This window comes from Dendronephthya gigantea, unplaced genomic scaffold, assembly GCF_004324835.1.
Source record: "Dendronephthya gigantea isolate DGI-Jeju-01 unplaced genomic scaffold, DenGig_1.0 000000F, whole genome shotgun sequence".
Classification (NCBI taxonomy): domain Eukaryota; kingdom Metazoa; phylum Cnidaria; class Anthozoa; order Malacalcyonacea; family Nephtheidae; genus Dendronephthya; species Dendronephthya gigantea.
The window spans coordinates 3,614,023-3,638,633 of record NW_021163010.1 but is presented as its reverse complement, the minus strand read 5'-3'; the positions used below and the strand labels follow the sequence as shown (position 1 = coordinate 3,638,633).

General features: G+C 34.8%; 2 protein-coding genes across 2 annotated transcripts; one reads left to right on the top strand and one right to left on the bottom strand.

Annotated features, from left to right (window-relative positions):
* Positions 1 to 162: 162 nt before the first annotated feature.
* Positions 163 to 15,571, bottom strand: LOC114517458 (tyrosine-protein phosphatase non-receptor type 3-like). Its single transcript, XM_028537201.1, has 35 exons — positions 15,554 to 15,571; positions 14,676 to 14,904; positions 11,840 to 11,947; positions 11,579 to 11,624; positions 11,066 to 11,147; positions 10,929 to 10,973; positions 9,669 to 9,721; positions 9,303 to 9,376; positions 9,070 to 9,116; positions 8,611 to 8,698; positions 8,373 to 8,461; positions 8,192 to 8,261; positions 7,778 to 7,875; positions 6,913 to 6,981; positions 5,978 to 6,046; positions 5,794 to 5,828; positions 5,585 to 5,675; positions 5,352 to 5,421; positions 4,951 to 4,991; positions 4,729 to 4,771; positions 4,538 to 4,594; positions 4,182 to 4,268; positions 4,026 to 4,098; positions 3,827 to 3,927; positions 3,541 to 3,576; positions 3,028 to 3,118; positions 2,749 to 2,810; positions 2,398 to 2,481; positions 2,177 to 2,239; positions 1,779 to 1,910; positions 1,619 to 1,673; positions 1,331 to 1,424; positions 979 to 1,114; positions 748 to 793; positions 163 to 444 (listed from the first exon to the last, which is right to left on the bottom strand). Exons 2-35 carry the CDS (start codon positions 14,823 to 14,825, stop codon positions 407 to 409), a joined length of 2,523 nt encoding a protein of 840 aa, XP_028393002.1. The 5' UTR covers positions 14,826 to 14,904; positions 15,554 to 15,571; the 3' UTR covers positions 163 to 406.
* A 1,596-nt stretch (positions 15,572 to 17,167) lies between these two features.
* On the top strand, positions 17,168 to 24,449 carry LOC114519403 (coiled-coil domain-containing protein 93-like). Its single transcript, XM_028539532.1, has 23 exons — positions 17,168 to 17,292; positions 18,131 to 18,244; positions 18,402 to 18,496; positions 18,637 to 18,748; positions 18,980 to 19,078; positions 19,317 to 19,373; positions 19,826 to 19,923; positions 20,167 to 20,200; positions 20,282 to 20,383; positions 20,451 to 20,501; positions 20,892 to 20,978; positions 21,064 to 21,183; positions 21,319 to 21,381; positions 21,628 to 21,701; positions 21,850 to 21,931; positions 22,148 to 22,219; positions 22,304 to 22,375; positions 22,546 to 22,654; positions 22,803 to 22,885; positions 22,967 to 23,004; positions 23,116 to 23,200; positions 23,930 to 24,043; positions 24,322 to 24,449. The coding sequence occupies exons 1-23, from the start codon at positions 17,197 to 17,199 to the stop codon at positions 24,373 to 24,375; spliced, it is 1,911 nt and encodes a 636-aa protein (XP_028395333.1). The 5' UTR covers positions 17,168 to 17,196; the 3' UTR covers positions 24,376 to 24,449.
* Positions 24,450 to 24,611: the final 162 nt, after the last annotated feature.

Sequence of the window (24,611 nt, the reverse complement as noted above, 5' to 3'; positions counted from 1 at the left end):
ATTATTACCGAAAGGAAATATAGGATGTTCAATTGTTTCAACTTATAATCGGTGCATGATAGCTTGTGGGGAAAGAAGTCACCCCATTATGCGTAAATTATTAATCATAATAATATAATATACATTGCTAAATAATGCTAGCTATTTGAATCAGTTATTTATAATTTATATACTAAATATTTATTTTATATCAAACTTTGTTTTTAATCATCAGGCACAAGAATAGAATAATCTTTGTGCAAGGTCATCTTTTTTTACTGGTTAATTTGGTTGACAGATTTCATTTGACAACTCTACATTCACGAATCGATCTTCCTCTTTCATGAAGCCTCGTTTTAAGAAGTGCCATCAACGGTTATTGTAACATACGACAGAAAATGTATGCTTCACATTTTTGTTGGGACACTTATCTTCCATTCATTGCTTGGGTTTTTAGGAAGTGATCTATAATGTGAAGAACAAACGTTTCTTTATCCCATGGCAAACAAACGAGGCCTGGGTCACCCTTTTTCATCTCATGTATAAAGTCATTTAACTTACAATACATTTCAAGGTCACTCCGTACGATCTAATTTACTTTTGATGGATCTTAGGATGTCTTAGGATGTCTTAGGATGGGCGGCATATATCAACTAAAGCCAATGTACTACTACTTGATCAATAACAGACTGCATTCCACACGTCAGAAACGAATTGGATCCGACAAAAATGGATCGTGTGAAACCCAATCCTTAACCTCAGTATTACCTTGATAAATGTCCAGAAATGTTTCACATGTAAACTTGAATTGACCCTGAAGGAAACAAGAACATGTAATGTTTATGGTAATAGTGGTAATTTTGGTAGTTATAAAGTTTACATGCAGCTAGAGCAAGATATAGACTGGTCTGCTGGTAATTCAGAAGGTTTCGGTTTGATATTTTGTTGACAATTATTGCAGTGATTAAAATAGATAATAATCTAATCATATCATCTTACGGGTGTCTGAATAAGTGACGGTCTTTGATCACGTAAAGTGTCCAACATCTGTTGAGGATAAACTCCCACACCTGCCTCGATTAAACAACAAGCCGTTTCTACAGCCATAAATACACCAGTTCGACCAACTCCAGCGCTGCGTGGATGAAGAAATTAAAAATCAATTCACTTGAAGGTGAATATTACAGCATAATAATTTGTTATATTCACTTGTGCAAAAATACTAATAACAGTTATTGCCTAATGACCAAATAAGGTGTGCATGCTTGGGTTATATTTAACTGCCCTCGCATTCGTCCCCCCCCCCCCGCGTATTACCCAATGCCCCGTTGTTCTGGTCGTAGTTTCATACCTGCAGTGAATGACAATGGGCGCACCAGATGCTGAACGGTGGCGACGAACTTCGTTAACAAAAGTGAGAAATCCGCGTGAATCTTCTGGTACACCTAATTCAAAGAATAAAAATATTTATAGCTCTCTGGATTACCGCGCTGAGCTTTTTTATTATCGAGTTTTAAAACAGTACAGTGAGCAATAGCTCGACATCTCCTAAATTAGAATCAGAATAGAATTGATTAGAAACAAAAAACAATCTTAGAAACAAAACCTTGCCGCAAATATGGCCACTCGGACTACATACCGTGATCAGGCCATGCAATGTATTGCAGATGTTGAATTGTTCTCTCTTCATCCGTCTTATTAAAGGAAAGAAAAAAATGATGTAAGTTGAAGGTGGACATGCAGTATTATTTCCTTTATCCCAGAAAATGTTTGTAAATAAACGTGAATATTGACAAGACCTCAAGTTCGGTGACTGTAAGCTCGCGATGAATATACGCTGGTGAATAATCACGTGAGGAAACAGGGGACACCTCAAAGTTACCGACTTCGAAATGCTCGCCACATTCAGGCCAATATCGATGGCATTTTGTCTATAATAAAAACATGCATACATTCTGTTTAAAAATGTATACTGAGTTATATATAATTGAGTTATCTTATAGAGTTATATAATGTAACAGAAGTCCAGAATCAAGCTCGGCCAGTTGACCCAAACGTCCACTAAGAGCTGCATGCGTTGGATTTTCACTGCGCAGGTTCTGTGCATGCAACTGAAGTTATTATAACTGAAGCCAAAGCCGATAGCCCAATAGCCTATGGCGATATCGACATCAAAGGGTATAAATGAATATCTTACCTTGCCATTTTCCATGGTTGTTGTTAACATAACGACAAGAGTAACCTCCTGATCCCAAATCATCTAGCAGAAAATAAGGGCATTTTATCACCAAAAAACATAACCGTGCAGAATACTTTCATTTCATCACCAAAAAATTTAGGAAATTAAAGAAGAACAAACTTAAATTGAACTTGAAAATGGAAAAGTGAAACTTGCATAAAAAACAGGTCATCACTCACTTGCCAAAAATCACCGCACGTGTCCGAGAGCGGACCTTGTGCGGCCAAGTATTCGTTGGTCATCCCAGAATAACCTATATCCATCTAAAAATAGTTTTTCAATATAGGAGAAAACTCTGTTAGCTGCACTTGACGGCAAAATTCAATGATTGTGGCCATAATGCAGCCTGGAAGCCCTGGGGTCGGTTGTTCGTTTAGTTTAAACGATGGATGAGTTGGAAAACAAAACTATCTATTTATTGCATTAACATGCAGTTAACTATATGCATAAGATGTAGTTTCAGTCATTCACAAGAAATGTACATATGATGTATTTCCAGATTAAGTATACAAGATTTGTGTTGGTGTTACCTGAATATGACTAGCATTGATATAATCGTTTTCTCCACTAATCACAACTCGGTTAAAATCATCTGTTTAAAAACAAAAAAATTGAATTATTTATAGAAAAAATCCTTGCATGCATTGCTATATTTTGCATAATGTAGAGACAATTGTATAGAGAATGTAGAAAATTGTTTTATAGGCGGCGCTGTATGAAATATGAATGTGTATAAATTCTATTAACTGACTTTTATGAACTGATTTACTTAATTATCAATAATAACTTGACATACGCAATCTACTTACATGGTAAAATATCACGATATCTGTTTTTTGTCTTGTTTTCTGGAAGATGAGCTGTCTCGGTGGATAACTCCAGTTTCTTTTTCGGCATGTCCTTCAAAAAGCAAGCACGATATTAAAATAATATACATGCAAATATATAGCCATAAGTGTTAGCCATAAAAAATGGGGCGTAGACGATGGACTGATTCTAGAAAATATTGCCAAAATCTCGGAAACAAAACAAACTACTTATCGCCATGGCCCGCAGAAGATCGTGAAGTGGGGAGGGGCGGGGGGCGAATATTTATATATTTACGTTAGCAGACCGTAAAAACAATAAATTTGAAAAGAAACTAATAATGCTGAACGTGAATAGATGAATATTTAACCCCCCACACTTAGCTAACGATCTTCCGCGAGGCCCCTGCTTATCGCTAATTCTGCCTGATCTTTATAGGGAAGGCTTCCATCCTTGCTCTGTAATGATTTATGGTAATAACTGAACAACAACAACAATTACAGGGTTGCACTTACAACGTAAAATTCCAGTAAGTCGCCGTTTTCAAGACCCTGTACATAAGAAAATTGAAAGTACCATTGTACCCCATTTTGGATGACATATTCAAATACAGTTAGTTGAGACTTGAGAGGGAACAACAATTCAACTAAGACAGTGCGGTTAATTATATATTCAGCTGTTATCTCAGACGTTTTTTAAAGGTACTCGGATTGTAGCAATTGCAGTTGAACAAAAGATTTATGCCACCCAAGATGGTATAAATCTTTGTAACAACCAGCAATTGTTCGCAAACTATTTTACCTGTTTAATCTGTGCCATTGAAGTAAGCAATTGCGAAGATATACCATGGTTTGAGGAACCATTTGTTCCAGAGTTCTTTATCTCATGGTTCTCTATGCTTCCTGTGGTAAAGCATTAATTCTGATATTAGATTTTAACATTGGATTTATGAATAAACAAGAACACATACTCTTTTAATAAATTTCATTGCAATAATTACCAAATGGTCGAAGTGACAGAGTTAATGTTTTGTTCGTTGCGGACTGACCAATTGATCTAATGAGACAACAGATCTACAAAAAAGGCACTGTTTATGATACCGACTTTACAAAATTCTGAAAGGTCTATCAACGATTTTATGAATAGAGTGCTATACCTGCTCATGAGTAAGTTGTTCTGCCTTTCTCCCATTAATGTACACAATTTCGTCTCCTTCCTGTAGTTGTGGGTCACACATACTTGCCTTTCGAATGAAACAAAAACTACAGCATTAGAAGACATTGGTTTATGCTCTATATGATAATGTTGTGCGTGCGCATGTTCAAAAAAAAGGCCCAAATCAACTTGTTTTTGGTTGATAAACATGCATGTGATTTAGTGGTTCAAGGCAAGAGAAGTGCGCACCCCAATATATCACGCCACTAAATTTTGTTATGTCGGATTGTGGGCTGCAAAAATGCAGAGTGAGGTGATTGGTCAAATGTTTATCATCACAACACAACTGACTCCTACCGGTGAGTCTGGTGCTATTTGAGTTATTATTGGTTTCAATTTCTGCTCAGCACCACCCTGTGACAAAACAACAAAGGGAAATATTGCAGAAATAAAAAATGAAAAAAATTCACTATACGAAAGATATAAAGAAAAATCGGGGGGGGGGGGGGGGGATTCAAATAAGTTTTACACTTTATGATTAAAAATACCTTGAAATTTAAGCCGAACTGCCCGTTTTTATTGGGTTGAACACTAAATAAAAAGTGATTATTAAATACATATACGATCATTCAATTCTACTGTATATGATATATTTCTAAAAAATGATATATCAATTTAACATCAACAGTGCTGACCAATAATCATTATCATATAAAGAGTCAAACGAATAATTATGTTGAAAAATAATGAACTGACATGTGAAAATGTACCTTATGTCAAGAAGGCCCTCGTCATTTAATATGCCATTCATCTGCGAGACAAAAAAAAACATTGTAGAGCAATAACAATCTTTAGCGGTATTTCGGGAGACGGTACGATATCAAACTTCGATAGAGTGTCTAATAGAGTCTTGACTACCCCGCATACGGTATGCGCACGCTTAAAAACGAAATGAGAATTCCGACAATTTTAACAAACGCTATCTTCAACTCAAAAGGCCTTTGAACGTTTTTTTAGAGAACTCTTGTCTATCTAATCTTACAATTCGTATTCAAAAGATACAAACTGCGCTACTGTACTTGACACATGATCGCAGAGATGAGGCTCGCGGATTTTTGCTTTTTCTCTTATACAACAAAACAGCACATGCGCGGGAAGGACACGAACTTACTTCAGTACGAACAGGTGATAAACTCGCGGGTGACCTAGAGTCGCTGTCAGATGGATTAAGAACATCGTAGCTGAAATTATATAAAAGAATTGAAAAAAAAATCACAAACCTTGAAATTTTATAAATTACATTACACGACCGGTAAAGGAGTGTACAGTAGGATATAGACGACAATCTGACAGCGTATTTATACTACAGAGGTACAAAAAGTGAAAACACAATTATTTTTATACCTTCCTTGAGTAGTGGACATTGACGTAACTTCAGAGTCGGTTTCACAGCGAAATTTGCCCGAGCCAGATATTGATGAGCCAGTAAGCTTACCTAGGTTATATCATAGCCATTATTCATATTTACATCCACAATCGTGCTCTCGAACTCAAACGATTAGAGTGGAAATGACAATTAGAGGAATGGAAAAATTTTAAAAAAAATATCTTACCAATTGATTTTTCTGAGTGTCTGCTGGAACTAGTTCTAAAAATGCAAAAACAATTAGTTTCTACTACGTCAAGTCCTCAATCATGTCTGAGGAAATAATATTTGGACCGATAAGTCTTCCAACGGCAAGGTTCTTATCCCAATTCCCAATACAAAAACAGGTTGATGTGTTAAACAGTTCGTACCTTTGAAAAGCAGTCTCTTTCCTGAAGCTCCTTCTAGCTGCTTCAACTGCTTGAAATTCAGTCCTTCCACTTTTATAGAAATGAGATGATTAAACCGTTTTTAATCGCCCAAGCAATTAATAAGAATAACTGCATGGCAGTAATGTCAAAACTGACATGTTAATTGGAATATGTTATAAACCCTCAACTGCGTATTTCTTATAACAATAACGAGTGAAGTTTTCTGCAGTTTAATATATTCAATGTCTGCAGTAATACTAAATATTGAATCAAGAGAGCAATCCCTAAGTAGTAAATATTTGCAGGATCAGAATATGTCATTCTTTATTTACCTTCATCGTTCTCTACGTGACTATTGCATGAAGGGGTTTGTATTAAAAATTCGGCAACTATGACTATATATATATGATTTTATTTATCGAGAATTTCATCAATCTGGTCACGAGAACGTTAGCGACAATCAGATATATAAATGACGTGCCAAAAATACTGTTTTTTTGGAATTACACCCGTGTAACGGAATCGAGTTTGCGAATTGCGAGGAGAGAAAGGTGAGTTCAAACAATGTTTTTTTTATGTCGGATTTCATAGCAAAAGCTCGTTAAATGAAGTTTGCATCTACAAATTATAACCTATCTTGTTCCTACTTGAACCTCTTCGTACCTAGACCTATAATGAATTTTAATTCTCTCGATTTAGGACTGTTGCGTGAGGTGGAACAACTGGAGACGATCATGCACAAAAACAAACTCCTACAGTCTATCACGTATGGTAGTATGGTACAAAACGATACAGTCAGACGTACAGGAAAATAAGAGTTGATATATAAGTATGCTGATATTGCTCGTAAGATATGAAGGAGATAAACCACTAATCTTTGAAAAGACAAAACAAAAAAGCACTGTTGATTTTTGTCGCAGTGTAATGTTACTTACCGGTATTTATAGGTAGATCCAAAACGAATGAGTTTTGGTCGTTCCCTCAATCTGTCTCGATAATCCTTCCTGCAATGGATGATAAACACAACGCATGTGTCAGTTAAACAGATAATGTTCGTGTGTTTCTAATGAATAATTAAATACAAAACAAAATTTGTGGTTTAAGTTGCCTTAGTCAGAATGCATAATTAAGTGTTGTCAATTTTCACTTTGAAGTGTATTGCATGACGGCAAATTTTACTATAGCTGCATGTAACGTGTGTTGACGAACTTGTTTTTCTGGGGCAGGAATAAATTGATGGCTGTTGTTTCATTTTTTTCTGAAATTTTAGAAATTTAGAAACTACAATTATCCGAAATGTATCGGCATAATTTACTGAAGATTGATGAAGTCAAGGTCATGCGAGTAGAGTTGTATCCTTCAATTACAAAATTTTGCCATTTATTTCTAATACTCGGCCTTTCTAGATAAAACTGCCTTTATACAGTCTTGTTATAAAATGCAATTGGAAATCAGCTGTTTAAACACATCTGTGCACAATTGTTTCACTTAAAAATAGATGTAGCCAAGTAAATATAGGTCGGTGAAGTGTGCCAACAAACTCAAGCAAATGGCGTCGCCGGTGACATCTTATAGGGTGTACGTTTAAAAACCAATCAGAACACACTTTGTAATTATACAGGAGAATAGAACTTTTTAGAAAAAATATAATAGTTACTCAAATAAGCCGTTTTTACTGTCAGACTAAATATTCGAAAAGTTTCGAAGATTGACGTAACGATTATTTTGAGGTAAGAAAAAAAAATAAGAGGATCGTTTTTTCCGCTTTAATCCGTATTAACACCTCCCGGTACAACCAACCTATAAAAAGTGTGATGTGCAACAGTACTTTTCCACAGAGCTTTACATCTTGTAACCGACGGTAATATGAATCCGACTACAGTTTTTGATTCAGGATCCTTTAAGAGAAAACTTTAATTAATAAAGTCAAAAACCACATGCACAAGTGCTTCCTTTAGGACACAACAGAATGTCTTGATAGAGTCAAGGTAAATTGGCACATGGCTTTTGGTGTTTTACTTTCACTAGAAGTCGCGGATAACCGTCCACTGCCTCCCACCCCCCCTCTTGATTTAGCAATTCATATATGCTTAGGCTCTGCCTACCTCAATGGCAGGCTTCGTACACCTTCATGAGTTTAAAAATCCGAGGCTGTTGCACGAAAGCGCTATGCTGATGACCATCCCCAGAACTTTTCAGTTATTTACAACTCACCTTATCGATGTCTGGTAATAACTGGACCTCAAAGTTTTTTCGCTGAAACAAAACCTTCTCTATTCTTGACCTACAAAAATATTGTCTTTAAATATATAACGATAGGATTTCGTTGAACACAAGATAATTTAAATTAATTTTAATCTGTTCAAATTAATGATGTGGACACAGAATATCTTACCAAGCAAAGACGTTAAGTCTTTTATTTTCACGAAAAATTTTTATGCCCTCAGAACATACAATGATCTCGATATCATATCCTTCAGAATCCTATTTTAAAAATACATATTTTATAATTTTTTTACGTCACCACAATTCTTCACGATCCAAGAATTCACTCCCCCTCACGTGTATTACGCACTACCCCCCTTAATCTCTTAAATCGCCTCAAAAGTAACTCATTAGTAAGGGCATTATACCTTCGCTCTTTGCACTTCAGAGCCATAAAGCTCGAGTCTTTTAGCGATCTCCAAGAATTTCAATTCAGCTTGAGCTGGGCTAAGCCCTCTGTCAACAGAAAAATAAAACAAAACATTTATTGATTTTATTGCAAATTATGTAGTTCTGCTTGCGCTATTCCTACTCCTAATCCTGTTGCCTCTCGTATAGAGTATTTCTCTTCCTCTCAGTCTTTTTTTCTGGTGCTTCTGATCCTAGTGCTACCAAACACATGTCACGGTCAAGTCATTCCGTGACAAAAGGTTATATTGTTAAAGGAATTCCGATTCCATCTTTCCTAACGCCATGGCAACTTCAAGACAACTTATTGTTGTTGACATTTTTGTGGGCTGTGCAGTTGTCATCATCATTTAGGTTAATAAATAATAATCGATCCCCTTATATTTCAACAAATTTGGTGAAGTGATAGAGTTACTTACACATTCTCTCTGTGATAATGGAACACTCGATCTTCAAACTCGGCGGTCTAAAAAAAATGCAGAAAAATATTAATTAAAAATATTAATCGATGAAGTCGTGACGCTATTTTGTGTCAAATGCAGTTTTTGAAATATTTTTTTTAAAAATTGCAAATCCATTGCAAATCCATTGAATTTTTTTATCCAATTAAAAAACGAAAACAGGACAATTAAGTAAAATGCATTTTTCTAACCTGGTTGGGGATTAATTGATAGTCGCTGATATATTGATCAGGCAAGTAATTCGGTTGATAGTCCCCAGTTTCAGCTACAAAAGATAAAACACAGAATACGTATAGTTAATTAATACAGACATGGTTGTCTTGGATAATGTCTGCGTTGGTTTGATAATTTACCTGAATGTACCTTGATCATTTGTCCGCATTTTTACATATTGTACACCAACATTATTTTGGGGTAGACATGCGGGGTGTGAGTGGAAAATTGTATGAGACGTTTTGCAATTACCTAACTATAATCTCGTAAACTTAATAATTGTACCTTACAAACATCTCATCTTTATCACAACAGCCTATAACAATATAACTGTAAATACTTACACTGGACTATCAAAGAAGACAGTTCAGCAGCGGTATCTTTTGGACAGGACAACCTTTGAATAACAGGCAAAGCAATTATAAATTATAGAAAAATGAATATTTGAAAGAAATGAGAATAAAAATTATTTATCATTATTCGTCGCCGTCGGAAGTGACTGGGAATCTACCCCACATCGCGAATTAAATCACTGAGAATATCATTTTATCCTAATTATTTTTTCATAATCTGCATAATTTTTTTGGTTCCTATATGCGTTCCTATTTTGAACTTTTATACTGTCGTGACGTCAGATATTAGATCTAATTATAAATGAAGATGGCGGTTTGTAAGTGTTTTTGTTCGAAAATATCACAGGAAGAAGCTGAAAAAATATACATAATGCATTCCTTCAAAAAGGAACAACTTTTTATTGCTATTTCCCTATAAAGTAGCGGTTGCCATTTTTTATGCTATGTAAATCAGTACTCGTATGAATAGGGAAAAAGAAGCCCTTATATTATCCAGATAACAAGTTACGAGTTATGATGACACAGGACTAGTTCACCCACGGCCATAGTCATGCTATTAATAGCACTAATGTACGTTTTATGAGTAAGTGAGCGGTATTATATCTCGAATGCACGATGAGGCACTTGACTTGAGGGTATGTATATTGATCAGCTAATGATGATATCGCAAATGATATCTTACCCAAATTAGGGCAAAAACTGTCGTCTATGACTGTCTATATTCTCACTTTGTATGTCAAGTTTATATCGTGCGCTTTTGAAAAGATTTTAAGTCGGTTGTGGGAAGATATGAGTTACATGTTCGGGTGGCGAAAAACAACTTTGTTCATTATATGGTCTTACGGCAAAAAAATTCATGAAATGAGCTAACATTTCAGTGAGATAATAGCACTGAATTACTGCACTACTGTATCCTTATGAAAAAATTATAGTAAACCCGTAATATCGAAATCATGCATCTATTGTTTTCACTTGACTTTTCCTGCCCAAGCCAAGTTTGTAATACTGTGTGCACCTGACTCAGGAACTGTGAAAAAGCTATTTGTAGCTATGTTTATATTACGAAAGCTTCTCGGTTAATATATTTCGTCTAAAGTGTTGTTGTGTTTCGTCTAAACTTTGAATGCAAATTGAAACTCTCGTAGAAATCATATTCCACTACTTCTGGGAGACGATGTATGTATTTATCGTATTCCACCCTTACGATGGGACGAAATGATCTAGGCTGAATGATACAAGAATGTTGATTACCTTCCATTTCTGAGATCTTGCTTTATGCTCAAAAACATATGATACCTAAAAATAATAACAATCATGTAACAACTGTACTTATAACTATTATAGACACTAAGAGCCTATTATCAAAGTTACTTGGCTAGGAAGTAAACCTTGTTAAGTCTTCAGCAACTCTGGATGGTTCAGTTGGGAAAAAACGTACACCAAAACGAAATTTGAATGGTTGCACTTGTCCTAAAAAATGAAAGAAGTTAATGCAATATCCTCACGTTTTTGCGATCAGTGGTCTATGACTATGCACTAGTTACCACATGAAGTGAAGTACAGTAATTAAGTCCAATTATAATCGAACGTTTTTACTCATTGCTGCATAGAAACTAGCAGTAATTATACATTATATATAACTACTGCAAGTTATTAATAGTAGATACTATAGTAATTATATATTATATTAATTTGGTAAGAATCTACTAAAGGTCTAGCAAAAACACCATTAAGGCCTGCAATGCGATTAACTAAGTAAGGCTGAGAAACATGTGGCATGAAATGAACAAAGTCTGGTAAACAACGCTTCTCATTTCCATAGGTCAGAATAACAGTTGCACACGAGTATCGTGTCTTGTTGAGTCTTAAGTGGTCAGTGGTCTCTTACAGATTTACAATACCTCTTAGTTGTCTCTTAATAATCTTGTCGTGTTCTAACCATCCCGTCTTAAAAAAATAAACACATTGAATATTTATTTTTGTTATTTTGCACACAGAAAGCCAATCGAGTCACTTTATGTACAATGCAGTCAGTAGGCATTATTTTAGTATTAGACATGTGATGCCTTTTGCATTGTCGATGGCCTATTGGCTACACCCAGTATCGACAACGTGGAAAGTGAATCTGTGAATGACATTAGAAAAATTTAAAATATACTTACAGGCTTGGAAGAAAAGTTTCGAAAAACTTGTAAACCGAAGTAATCAGGTTCAGCCAGATTCAATTCATTTATTATCTTCTTGAAAAGCACGCCGCCACTTGAACGACTCTGGTAAAAAAAATACAACAAAATTACACGCAACCCGCCGGCTAAAAGCTTCTTCAGATATTAAAAAAAAGAATTATTTCGTACTGTATGTATCATAGGTCTCAAATTCTCTTTGTCACTGGATATGAACAATGCATCGCTCGACTGTCGGTGACATATGCGAACGAGGCTTACGGGTTATAAGTTATTCAAATATTTTGTCCGTCCTAGTTATTCGCCGACAATGGATGGTACAGTAGATCAAGAAGTCGGAAATTATTATTGAAAGTCGTCAAATTAACATGTGAAAAGGCGCTTCCCAATCAATGCTGACCACCGTAGTTGGTCCGTCGTGTATTGATGCACATATTTAATAGAAAATCTCGTTAAAAATGAACTTTATTTTACGTATAAATTAACAATTTTAACAATCCGACTGTATTAATGGGAAGTGTTTATAGACCTGAGCCATACAGTTACATTTATATGCAGCTAAGCAATAAGCTGGCAAAAAGCCTGATTAACATAAGTCACCAACAGTCAGTGTTAGTGTCAGAAGAATGGAGTCATTTGTTATTTCGAATATTTTCCTTCATCATCAGGCACATACACATGAGAACCAGGCTTTATTAATAGCCATAGTATTATCCCTTTTATAGGATAACCCAAAGTAGAGGAGCATTTTTTGGATTGACTTATAGAAAGAGACAAAGATAAAGCATGCTAGGGGCTGTGTACTGTGTGTGGATTATTTACATAGTGTGAATTTACTCACTCCAAAAGAATAAAAAAAAAGAAAAGAAGCCGCATTATATGGTTGGCATCAGGGTTGTCATGACTTAATCAAGTTTTCATTTCTTTGGTCTCAAATGCAAGATTTCAGCACATCATTAGGGTGAGACCTTTGACTTCAGTGAATATATTATCCCTATAATACCTCTTAAGGCATTCCATGTTCCCCACAACCTTAAATGAAAATTTCTAACTGGAAAGTGTACAAAAAATTGCTCAATAGCTTTCAACTTGACTAATCCCAGCTGCTAGGTAAATGTATTCCACCAATTGGATGTGGCAAGAACAGAACCCTTAGAATTGACCCTTAGGCTTAATTAGCTAACTATGCATTCCTATGATTCTAAATCAATCCTGTGAGCAAGAGGTCTTATAACAGTTTATATAACTTTCTATTGATTTATTACATTCTGGCAATTATACATAAATGTTTTCCATAAAGAGTGCACCCAATTTCAACGATTAAATTCAGCATGTATGAGGTAAAAATCACATAAAACAAAGCTTAAAAATGAAGTTTGTTGTGTCTGTGGTAAGTCTGCAATATTTGTTAATGCATATGGTGGAGCAGGATATTCTGTTTATCTTTTCATACAAAAACAAAAATCAAGCTGGTCTTAGTGGAAAAGAGTTTTGTGGCAGCTATCTTTTTAAAAAACATCTAAAACTATTGCCTCTGTTCAAAATTCAAATGCATTTGAAATGTAGCTTTGCTCTCAAAATTTTCCCTGGCCGAAGTAGTTGATAATATCATTGAAACATAATTCAACCAACTGTTGCTAGCAATTGAAGTTGAATGGAAAAATGCTACAGATTGGAGTTGTTACAGGTCATAATCGAATATTTACTATGCTTAATTTGGTTATGTCCTAATCACTATTCATGTTTGAAAAAACTATGTTATTTGAGACAGCTGGAAACTATAAAAATTAATATAAAAGAGGGGAAATACACACAAAGCACAATTATTTATTGGATAACCTGTTTTCACCCAATTCGTTCGGGCATGCTGTGATTACAGTATAATATTTGTAGTAAGTGAAAGAACTACATATAACCGAAATTTAACATAGTAATTTATTAACACAAAAACGTTGCTCTGTTGGTTCATAGTTGGTTTAAAGCACGAGAACGGAGAAGTTGAGCCAACATAACTCATAAGATATATAAATTATTTAAGCAGAAACACCCGTCAATATTTATATGTTTTGTTAATAACAATACACAACAAAACGAAATTGATACAATCGTAAGTTAACGTTGTACCTATTTTTGATATCGCTAAAAGTGAAATCATGGTGTTATTATTGTGATATTGTTATTAATCCTTCAAAAGTACAAAATATATATCTTTTGGACGGAAATGACGCTTCTTACAAACTTTTTACTCTGACTGTGAGAACGAGAAAGACTCTTATACAGATACTTTACCCCAATCAACGATACAGAAAGCACGTGTAGGAGTTTTGTGAACATTATCACTTTACGAATGTTTATGGATAATTTAAAATAAAGTCGCAAATTAACGCAGACGCTGTAATTATGTAGCAATTAACTTTGCGATAAGCCTTTTGACTTGAAGCAAACTAAAGCTGTCAGAAAGCGTTTTCGTGTTCAATTTAAATTTTCGTTCTATTTTTGAATTTACTACGTATAAACTTTCTCTTGTCTTTAATCTTGGGCCAAATTATGATTGTTGAAATTCTAACTTCTAAGTGAGCATCGTCATCGAATTAGCAGCGTTCATTGAAGTGTAAAAATATGCAAAATTCATCATAATGTTGAAGCACTCGATTGAAGAAGTCGATTGACATTTAACAGATGACTATATCAAAATTTGCGTCGAACTTCTTACCATAATCACAAGCGAAAGCGTCTTATAGTACATCTGAATCCAATATCTGGAATGAGGCTGTATAAAAATACATGTACTGAAAAAAGCCACAATTCCACAAACCTCAATATCCACTTCAGTGATAGAATCATCGAGCATTTCAACAACACATCGAATGAACTTTGTCGGTGCAAGTTTATTTAACAAAGAAGGTCCGACGCGTGAATTCGAACCGTACGTCTGGTGTCTTGGAGTTGATACCTTGGCAGCCATTCGACAATTGTTTGTGATATTATTTAAACAGTGTTGTCATTGAGCAATCCCCTTATGATACCTCCACAAACACATTTTTCTATACAGATAATAATATGATCTACCGTTGTTGCTTTAAATACATAAAAGTTGATGTTGTTTTGCGATAATTTCCGGTCATGTGACGTCTACCGTGAAATCAGATCTGTATGGGAGCGCCGCATTTACGCAGCAGGAACTGGTCATTGGTCATCGCACTAATCTCTCATTTGAAACCTTAAGAATTCCCATTTATTAATTTACTTTTATTTATCTATATTTCAAAACTTTATAAAAATCGGAAAGAGAGTTACTCTGTTCATAAATAATGCCTTCTATTCTTGTTGATGAGATACTGGCTGAAACTATAAATATAAAGTACTGTGTATGAAAGGCTGTTTGACAATATCGTAATATCGAGATCGTATGTCTCAAAACCTTCGCATAGGAAGTTACGAAACAGAAGTTAGTGCTAAACAATAAACATTTCAGGCGACAGGGTTGTGTTTAGTATCTACCAACTTTCTTATTCACAGCAGTTGTCCAAAAATGTTGATTGTCAATAAAGGAAATTGTTAGCTCAACTTAGCTGTGGTCTTATTGGTCACTGTTTTGCCCACGGATGATTACAATCGATAAAATAATTAAGGTGCAGTTCAGTACTGGTAACCCAAAAATGGTTAAATCGTATATACTGGCTTCCTTATTACTTTATAGTCCCAATTCCTGGTAAATAGTTTCAACGAGCCAGTCCTCATCCACGTATCCAATATCAGTAATTTGTCATTAATTATAATGATGAATAGTCGAAACTATAAATAAAGATCGAAACAAATTAGGCCGACTTTTTATTTGACGTAATGATATATACATTGATTCGGCAATTAAAACTTTATTTCGGTGTTTCAATAACTCAATAAGCTATTGCTATTGAAAGAAAGAAAAACCTACAAAACTAGATGTTCTGATTGATTTCTGTAATTTGTTTCCACGAGTCAGTTGTTCGAAATGTGAACAAAGTTATCAACTAGATAGTGATTTTTTTAACCGTCATAAAAATCGTTTAATCACTACCAAATTTATTGGAATTTGAGAACAAAATACTAAATTTATTGGAATTTGTAAATGTTTCTAGTTTTGGAAACTGGATCCGCAACTGGCTAAATTTTACCCAAAAAATAATTATCCGTCACGAGTGTACTGAGGTAGTATTAGGGAGTTTACGATATATACTATATACGACACTCGATGACGCACTTGAAAAAAAAAAGAAATACCTCATTCGAGACAGAAACATTCTCAAGGCTGATGGCAACTCGAGAGGGAATTTATAAATGAAGCGGCAATATCAGCTGGACATTGTGAGTTTTGTTAGCACAATTAAAACATTCAGTGTATTTGCTAAAATTAAGAAAAAAAAATCTTACCTAAATTATGCCAAGGGCATCTAAAACTTCTTGAGATAAGTATACCCTCAAACACATTTCTTCTGAATTGATATTGCAACTTGCAAGCACAAAAATAAAAAAAAACAAAAATAAAATTATAAAAAAACCCAGCGTGTGCCATGAATGGAACCGAAAATACAATTGTAATTTTAAAAAAATGTTGTTCGAATTTAAATCGATAATCGTTTACTGTTTTCCATTTTCATTTCATTCAGCCATCAGGAACGAAATATATCAGCATTCAGGATTCAGCAGCGTGGTAGCTTCTACACTGAATACTTCATAACTGAAATGAGCTCCAGCAACTGCTTATAAACATACAAGCATTGACTATTTAGAAAAATAGTACATTGACCACAGCACCCATTCACTCTAGCAATATTGCATTGGTAATTAATGTAGAAAAAACTTTCGAAACTTTTTACGGGATGTAAATTTTCACATTTAGTACAATTTCAGTACTGGAGTCAGACTAAGAGGAATATAATGATTAATGGAACGTTTTCTGACCAAGGTCTCCCTTTGCTGTGTAAATCGCGAGGTTAAGAATGCAGTAAGAGTCTGTAAGACTAATAATACGTATCTGTATCTCTCTAGTACGTGATTTTAAGACCTGGCTTTTTTCAGTGTCGGCGTCGATGACTCGATGACCAAACCTAATACCAAGGTTAGTAAGTTTCTGGGAATCTGGAAAATAGTTGATGTAAGAATTCAGAATGATGCGAAACTGAAGATTTCGTCGCTGCCGTACTAATCTTAATCTGGCGTTTTTATTGCCATTCATTAAATTGATAGGGCATCTTTGTGACTCTTGGCCCCTTGCTCGGCTGAGACAAAGTAATTTTTCTCAGAAAAATCGAAATTAACATCCGTTTGGCAGATGGAAATTTGGCATCGAATCAAACATGGCGACTGCTGTGTCGCAAGTTAGTTCGCGTTTTGCTGGAATAAAGAAGAAATCTATTCAACCAGAACTAGATGTTGATGGAAGAGTTAAGCAGGTTAACATTTGCTCAATTTTATTCTTTTGAATTCTGTATGTATCACCTTATATATTTAAAATAAACAGGTCATATTTTAGGTTTGTACCATATTAGGCATATCTCATATCTGTAGATTCGTGATAAATCAGTCTTGTGATACCTGACGTAAAAAACTGAAAAAAAAATGTTGATAACATCGATTATCATTTATCAATATTATTGGTGTCAATTTGTAACAACCATAGTAGCTATTTAGATTTAACTTTGAGGCCTTTGTAAATAATTTTATATAGAAGGTCCATTGGTGGAGAGAGGACTGGGCAATATATATATTTAAGAATATTTAAGGACCTTTAAAAGACATTGAGATTTTAGGGATTTTAGGATTTTAGGTTTTCTCTTGGACACAGATGAGGCCTTTTTATGTATTATTATATATTTACTTAGGGCCCCGGCATATTTCCCCCTTCCTTCACCATCTAAGAAGGAAACTTCAAATAAGATATATTTTGACAAGATAGGAAACTGTTTAAATTAAGCTTATGAGATTTGAAAAAAATAACTAAAGACGACTTATTTTAAGTGGGAATGTGGAACAATGGGAACTATGTTATATCCAAGGATTTAAATAATTTAAGAGGAAAATATTGCTGATGAAAATATTACAGTAAATACTCTTTGCACTTTTATTGTATTTTTACCTCTTTAAACAATCCCTGTTGTTGACTGATAACCACTGCAATAGCATGACATGGTTAGGAAACTTCTGTTGAAAGTAATAAAATATCAATAAACAAGAAAGGACAGTCACTGTTTTATACCATAGTATTAATAATTAAGTGATGTTAACTTAAAGGTTGAAAGCCGAGAGGACGAAGAACAGAATGTTAAACTACTAGAGACTGTCGATTTGTTGTTAGCTGCAGGATATTTCCGAGCAAGAATTAAAGGCCTCTCCCCCTTTGACAAGGTTTGAAATTATTGATTTGATTTTTAGATTATAAAGTTCGGAAATTGATTGCTTTTTGTGATTTTAGTGTTTTTAATGCTAGTTTCTCAAGCTGCATGACAGATCTAGTGCACCCAACCTGGTGTAAATGATCATGGCAAAAAATTTGATTTTTTAGGTTGTTGGTGGAATGACATGGTGTATCACATCATGTGATATTGACCTAGATGTTGACTTACTGTTTCAGGAAAACTCTACAATTGGTCAAAAAATGTGAGTGTTTTTTGTACCATAGTTATATGGTATTAATTATCTATCTAAATTTTCAACCTAAATGGGAACAGAGCATTTTTTGCAGCCATGTCTTCATTTAACATGGCAGCATGACTCACACTGTGTTTGGGAAATTTTAGAGCATTAACAGAAAAAATTGTTGCTGTTTTGCCGAAAATGAAGTGTCCTCATCGCCTTGAACCACATCAAATTCAAGGATTGGATTTTATTCACATTTTCCCAGTAGTTCAGGTAATTACTTAACATGCATAGTGCATACTTTATACACATAACTAGCAGAAGTGTGTGCTTGATGCAGAACATTGCTAACATCAACTAAGATTAATTAATTCACTAATTCATTTTGCTGCTTTGTGATATTTCCGTACATTTTTTTGTGCCATCATGTACAATACAATGCTTTATTTAGGTATCTTTTTCATCTCATTCACTTTTGCAATTTTTTTTCTTTAACATTGTCAGTGGCTTGTGAAAAAGGCAATTGAGACTCGTGAAGAAATGGGTGACTACATTCGGGAGTTTTCCATGTCGCAATTCAACAAGAATTATTCAACTCCACAGGTTCAGTTAATATAAATCTTAATGACGCCATTTTAGATGGGTATTTAAACCACATTGGAAAAATTTTGCGGTGGAATTTCAATGGGATTAGCTTTTTCTTTACCATCGCGTAACTGAATCGTAAATGAATCCTTTCAGTTCTCCATATAAAAATGTGTTTATAAGACTCCACATTGAATTGACCCCAATCTTTGGCTCGTGATATAATTATTTAGGCTAGTTGCTGTTGTGTTTTCAGGATTCAGAATTTGACAACCGAAAAGACAAATGTGCGACATCAATTTTGGATGTGAAGGTCAGTTACACAATGTGGAGAAAGTTACAAATTCTCATTACCGGTCAGTAAATAGATATTTAACATTAAAAACGAGCAAAGCAAGTCAAGCAACCTGGAGACTAGATTGGTGCATGCAGGTACAACCCCTCCCCCAATTCCTCTAGCTTGGATTCGTTGCGACATTTCATAGCTATATAACAATAGGTAAACATGTAATACATGCACGGCCTACCATAAGTAACATTCATGTCTTGCAATAGATATGTTTCTGTTAATTGTAGTACATAAAACATACCTGACTTCTTGATCTCTAAAGCCCGTTTGAAACCACTAGTAGGAAGCGATTCTACTTTTTCGTGGCGAATTTTTTCGCAAACCAACCACATCACCGGATTTCAGATATCGCTTCGCGCCGCGCGAATAAATTCACCTGGTGGAAAACGGGTCTAAAGCTGACGTATTTCTGTTAGGATACGTACAAGCCCAAAAGAATTTACAAGAAACCAGAATCATTCGAGTTTGCTGATGAAGAAACCAGAGTGAAGACTACATTACTTGAATATGGCTGGTATTACATACTTTTTTTAACGCAAGGTTATGTCGGCCATGTGGAACAGTCTCCAATGAAAGATTCTTCCGACGAACTCTCGGTTGACAAGTCGGAAACGTCATTTTGTCTCTCTGATGTGACAACATTTTCACTGTTTAAATATGGTTACATTAAAAAGATTGGAGACCTTAATTTCTAATAAATTATTTCAGAGGATTAAGTTTTCTGCTGATGAAATACTCGGTCTCTTGCTATTTTTAGGCAATATGGATACAGCAAAGAACAGAAAGAGAAGGTGCGTGTATCTTATGGCAAAAATACCTGACGTGAAAAATGATGTAGCACGTTATTCATATGGCTAAACTCGTTCTTTTAGAAAGACGCAAAGAAAAACAACAAAAAATCTTCCCGTGCAGAAGGCGGGCGTCCGAAGAGTGAATCTATAGACAGCAACGAGGATGAATTTATCATCGAGCAGGTATAGTATTTCCATGTTGAATGTTCTTTATATAATATACTAATAATATTTTTATACTGCCTTTCAGAAACACATTAACTCTCTGATGAGCAACATGGCGGCAATGCAAAGTAAAGAGGTAAGTTGCATGTGATCTTATTTTGAGCAGATACACATGGTATACCGTTTGTAACAAGACTGCTTTCCAAATACATAAAAGATAGGCCAACATAAATCGATGAAAACTTTCCCAACAGTAATGACAACAATTTATATAAGGGTACGAGAATATACGACCGTTCTTCAGCCGGTCTTATCATATTTATCGAGCTAATTAGGTCATCTTACTCTAATTCGTGATTGTTTTAACAAAATTTTATGCTTGTAACAGTCTCGCTATATATTTCTTGTGCCTGGTTATCTTATGAGAATGCTGCAGATATTAGACAGTATGTGAATGGTTTCATTCGTGAGGTTTCATTCATGGTTTCATTCATGCTGGAAAGTAACTAAGTCTTATTCAATTTAGGGTTCACTCTCGTCCAGTCTGGTCGGGTCAATCGTTGGTTTACAGTCGGAAGAAATTTCACAAATGGCATCTGAGTATGCCGAGAAGGTATCCGTGGATGCATCTACGTGGAACGCATGGATCGGTACAGTATATGCGTGGTACTTACAGTACATTCCATGTTCCTTTGTAGCAAGCAGAATTACAAGAAGGTAGTGAGAGAAATGAGAGGACAAGCGGTGTACAGACGCACAAACGAATGTTGGCTTCCTTAGAAAAGCAAATTGCAAATCAAGAGAAGAAATTAGCACAAGTGAGATAAAAGTCTTTATCTGAAAGTTCGAGTTTTAGTGCTTCATGCCCGTCGAATATATCTATAGAACCACGTGGGAAAACATCGAATCTTTGAGAAGATTGGCATAATATAAAAACTTTCTGTTCGATTAAGGTCGAAGAAAGACACGCTGAACTACAACAAGCTTGTATTGAAGCGACGGAGGTTTTAGCGAAGGTAAAAATTGCAATAAATTGTAGTATCACTGTCAGTCGTTTATGACAGTTTAATTGATGATAATGTTGTATACAGTTTGCAGAGACCCGTGCGAACAGTAACGGCTGCCCAGCAGTTCCCTGATGCTTTGTCCTGCATGACGATTATATATCCCCCTACTCCTTAGTAGCTGCAGATGCTTCGCTTTGACATGCAGACATATATTGTAATATAATATATATTTATACACATGCACCAATTGTGCAGAAAGAAGAATATGGACAGAGAATCAAAGAGGAGATGCAGACACTGACTGAATTGGAAAAAGGGGAAAACGCAAGGTAAGCTTGTAGGTAACTAGAAGGTAACTAAAGCCCTTAAAGAAAATATACATACGCGTGTCCGAATACCGGAACGACTGAGATAAAAACATGTCTTTAAGGAACAATCTGTAATTTTTACCACTAATTATTTGTTCAATGCTTTAAGTATTTATCAAAAACTTCGATATCTTGTGGCTATGAATGAAAATCTGAAGAAGCAGGAACATCAGTTCAAAGCTCAATGCAAGGTATATTTATTGCTCTTCGATCATATTTTTAACCGTGAAATCTAGTCTCGATTACAGTGCATGTATCTGTCTTGATATAAAGATTTTTCTATAAAGACCTGGTTTATACGCTCTTCCTTCACTTTGCGTCCCCACATTGTTCCTCCTTTTATTTTTGCTTTGCCTTAGTATCGGAGAGTCCCACAGCGCCATAAACGCGTTCTATCATAATTTCAGGAAGAACTTGAAAAATTGAAGAACAATATCAAGAATTTGAAAGAAGGTGGTGGAGAAGAGAATGAGGATGAAGTGAGTTGAATGCGATGATTCAATACAAGTTTTAACCGAAGATACCTTATTGGGAATTTTTCTACTATTATGTTGTGCTTGTAGGAAAGAGCCAAGGTTATTGAACAACAGTATGAGGCAGACAAACAGAAGCTCCAGAAAATAAGACTCGCTTTGGTATGTATATTTTAAGCAAGATGAAATTATTAGTTATTATCGTGGTTGAGACGTTGAATGGAGTATTATTATTAACATCAATTATTAAGATATTAATTAAGGCCCTGTCACATAATGGTTGAATAATGTCCTTGTCTATGATAAACGTGTAATAAATATCTAAAAAACAGGCAAAGAAAAACCGAGAGATCGCAGTTTTGCAAAGAAAGATTGACGAAGTTCCGTCGCGTGCTGAACTTTCGCAGTACCAAAGACGGTTCGTCGAGCTCTATAATCAAGGTACAATTTTACATTTTTAAAGATTTGCAAGTTCGAAGACTTGAAGTTATCAGCGGAAAGCTGAATAACTGTACAGATGCTTTAATTTCAGGTACTTTTGAAGAAGAAATGTTAATTTAGGCTTCAATAGCATAAATTTTTGTTACAGTTGCGGCGACGCACAAGGAGACCAAACAGTTTTACACATTTTACAACACCCTCGATGACACTAAACTATATCTGGAAAAAGAAGTAATTAAACTGTTTTCTGTATTCAGTCTAAAATTGTTAATTTAGAAAAGCGCCTTTTAATTCATTGATTATCCGATACAGGTCACTTTGCTCAACTCTATCCATGACAACTTCAATACGTGAGTATGCCCATCATTTCATATACCTTGTGCTTATAAAGAAATTTATGTTTGAAATACTCTTCAAAACATGTTTTGCTGTCTACATAAAACATTTTGTAACTCTAACAGGGCGATGTCATCTCCTGCTACGAAGACGCAGTTTTTGCAACAATTTGAACAAATTGTAAATGGCGTTCTGAACAACAAAGGCAAGGTTGGTGTTCAAAAGTAAAATAACGAAAACCTTAGCAATCAATTTTTTAGAAGATGGCTTTTGCAGTTTGCACTATGGCAACATCAAAGGTTCAAAGTTGTTTAATTAATTAATAATTTCTTTCTGAAAATTTTTATAGCTTAACTTTCGTTGTTCTTTTGTAGGTTTGACCATAGGTAGCCCAATGCGCTGCATTACGTACGTCACTCGGGTCACGTATATAGTATATAATAATATTTAACAATTAGTCGCCGAAGGCGAGGTGATTACAAGCCTATATTCACTGAGCCGAAGGCGAAGTGAATATAGGCTTGCAATCACCGAGCCTGAGGCGACTAATTGTTTTAGTATAATTTCAGTATTGAAAAAGTTTTATTTATAAATACAACTGATTTATGTTCTCAATTTCTGCTTCCGAAATTTTTCCAAAACGATTTTGAGTATTTTCAGACATGTTTTTTGGGGAAAAGCAATAGTTACTGCTCAGACTGCTCTGAGCAGTAACTATTGCCTCATAGTTACTGCCGAGGGAGCCAATCAGAATGCTCAAAGGTCATTTTTCAATACTGAAATTATACTAAAACTATATATTATTATATACTATAAACGTTACCCGAGTGACGTACGTACTGCAGCGCATTGGGCTACCTATGGTTTGACTTCATTTGCTATAAAAGGTTACCTCGCATTTAATGGTAGATTAAAATTTTTTATATGTTTATTCACTAGGTTGAAGATAGGAAGTCGAATGAGAAAAAGAAGAGAGATGAACTAAATGAACAATACTTAAGTCTGGTTGAAAAGCAAAGACAGTATTTCAAGACAGTTAAAGAATTTCAAGAGGTGAAATATATGTCACTTACACATTGATATCATGCAATTCATGGTGCAAAATGCCACTTGTATTACACCTCCTCAATGTTATAACCATATTTGGTTATAAAGCATTAATTGATCCACAAACAAACGAACAGGTCATCCATCAAACTAAAGCTTATCATACCCATCTCTTTAGTAAAGAAGTCAAGCCATTTACCAATCATCAACTAATCTCCAATATAATTTAGATACATCCATGCATTAATATATTGCTAATATAAACATATTTTTTTCCTTTTTAGGAATGTAGAAAAAATGAAATCCTTTTATCAAAGTTGAAGGGTCATCGAGGCTGAAATATATATTTTTGATACACAGCAGTTTTGAATTGATTATATTTTTATTTTACTAAAAGATTTCATGCAAATAAAAAATGAACAATCATCACATTTATCAGTCATCTTTATTCCTTGGAATCTTTCGGAATTCATCTTCACAAGTATGCATGGGTATTGCCACCTTATTATCCAACTGGGTTGATGTAATTTTTTCTATTTATCTAATTTGCACAACGATTAGTTTGATTCAAAAA

Coding starts and splice junctions, on each gene's coding strand:
- LOC114517458 (XM_028537201.1), bottom strand. CDS start 14,825: ATGGCTGCCAAGGTATCAACTCCAAGACACCAGACGTACGGTTCGAAT. Junction 11,948..14,675: donor TCACTGAAGTGGATATTGAG/GTTTGTGGAATT, acceptor TTTTTTTACCAG/AGTCGTTCAAGTGGCGGCGT. Junction 11,625..11,839: donor GAAACTTTTCTTCCAAGCCT/GTAAGTATATTT, acceptor TATTTTTTTAAG/ACGGGATGGTTAGAACACGA.
- LOC114519403 (XM_028539532.1), top strand. CDS start 17,197: ATGGCGACTGCTGTGTCGCAAGTTAGTTCGCGTTTTGCTGGAATAAAG. Junction 18,749..18,979: donor ACATTTTCCCAGTAGTTCAG/GTAATTACTTAA, acceptor TAACATTGTCAG/TGGCTTGTGAAAAAGGCAAT. Junction 19,924..20,166: donor ACATTACTTGAATATGGCTG/GTATTACATACT, acceptor TGCTATTTTTAG/GCAATATGGATACAGCAAAG.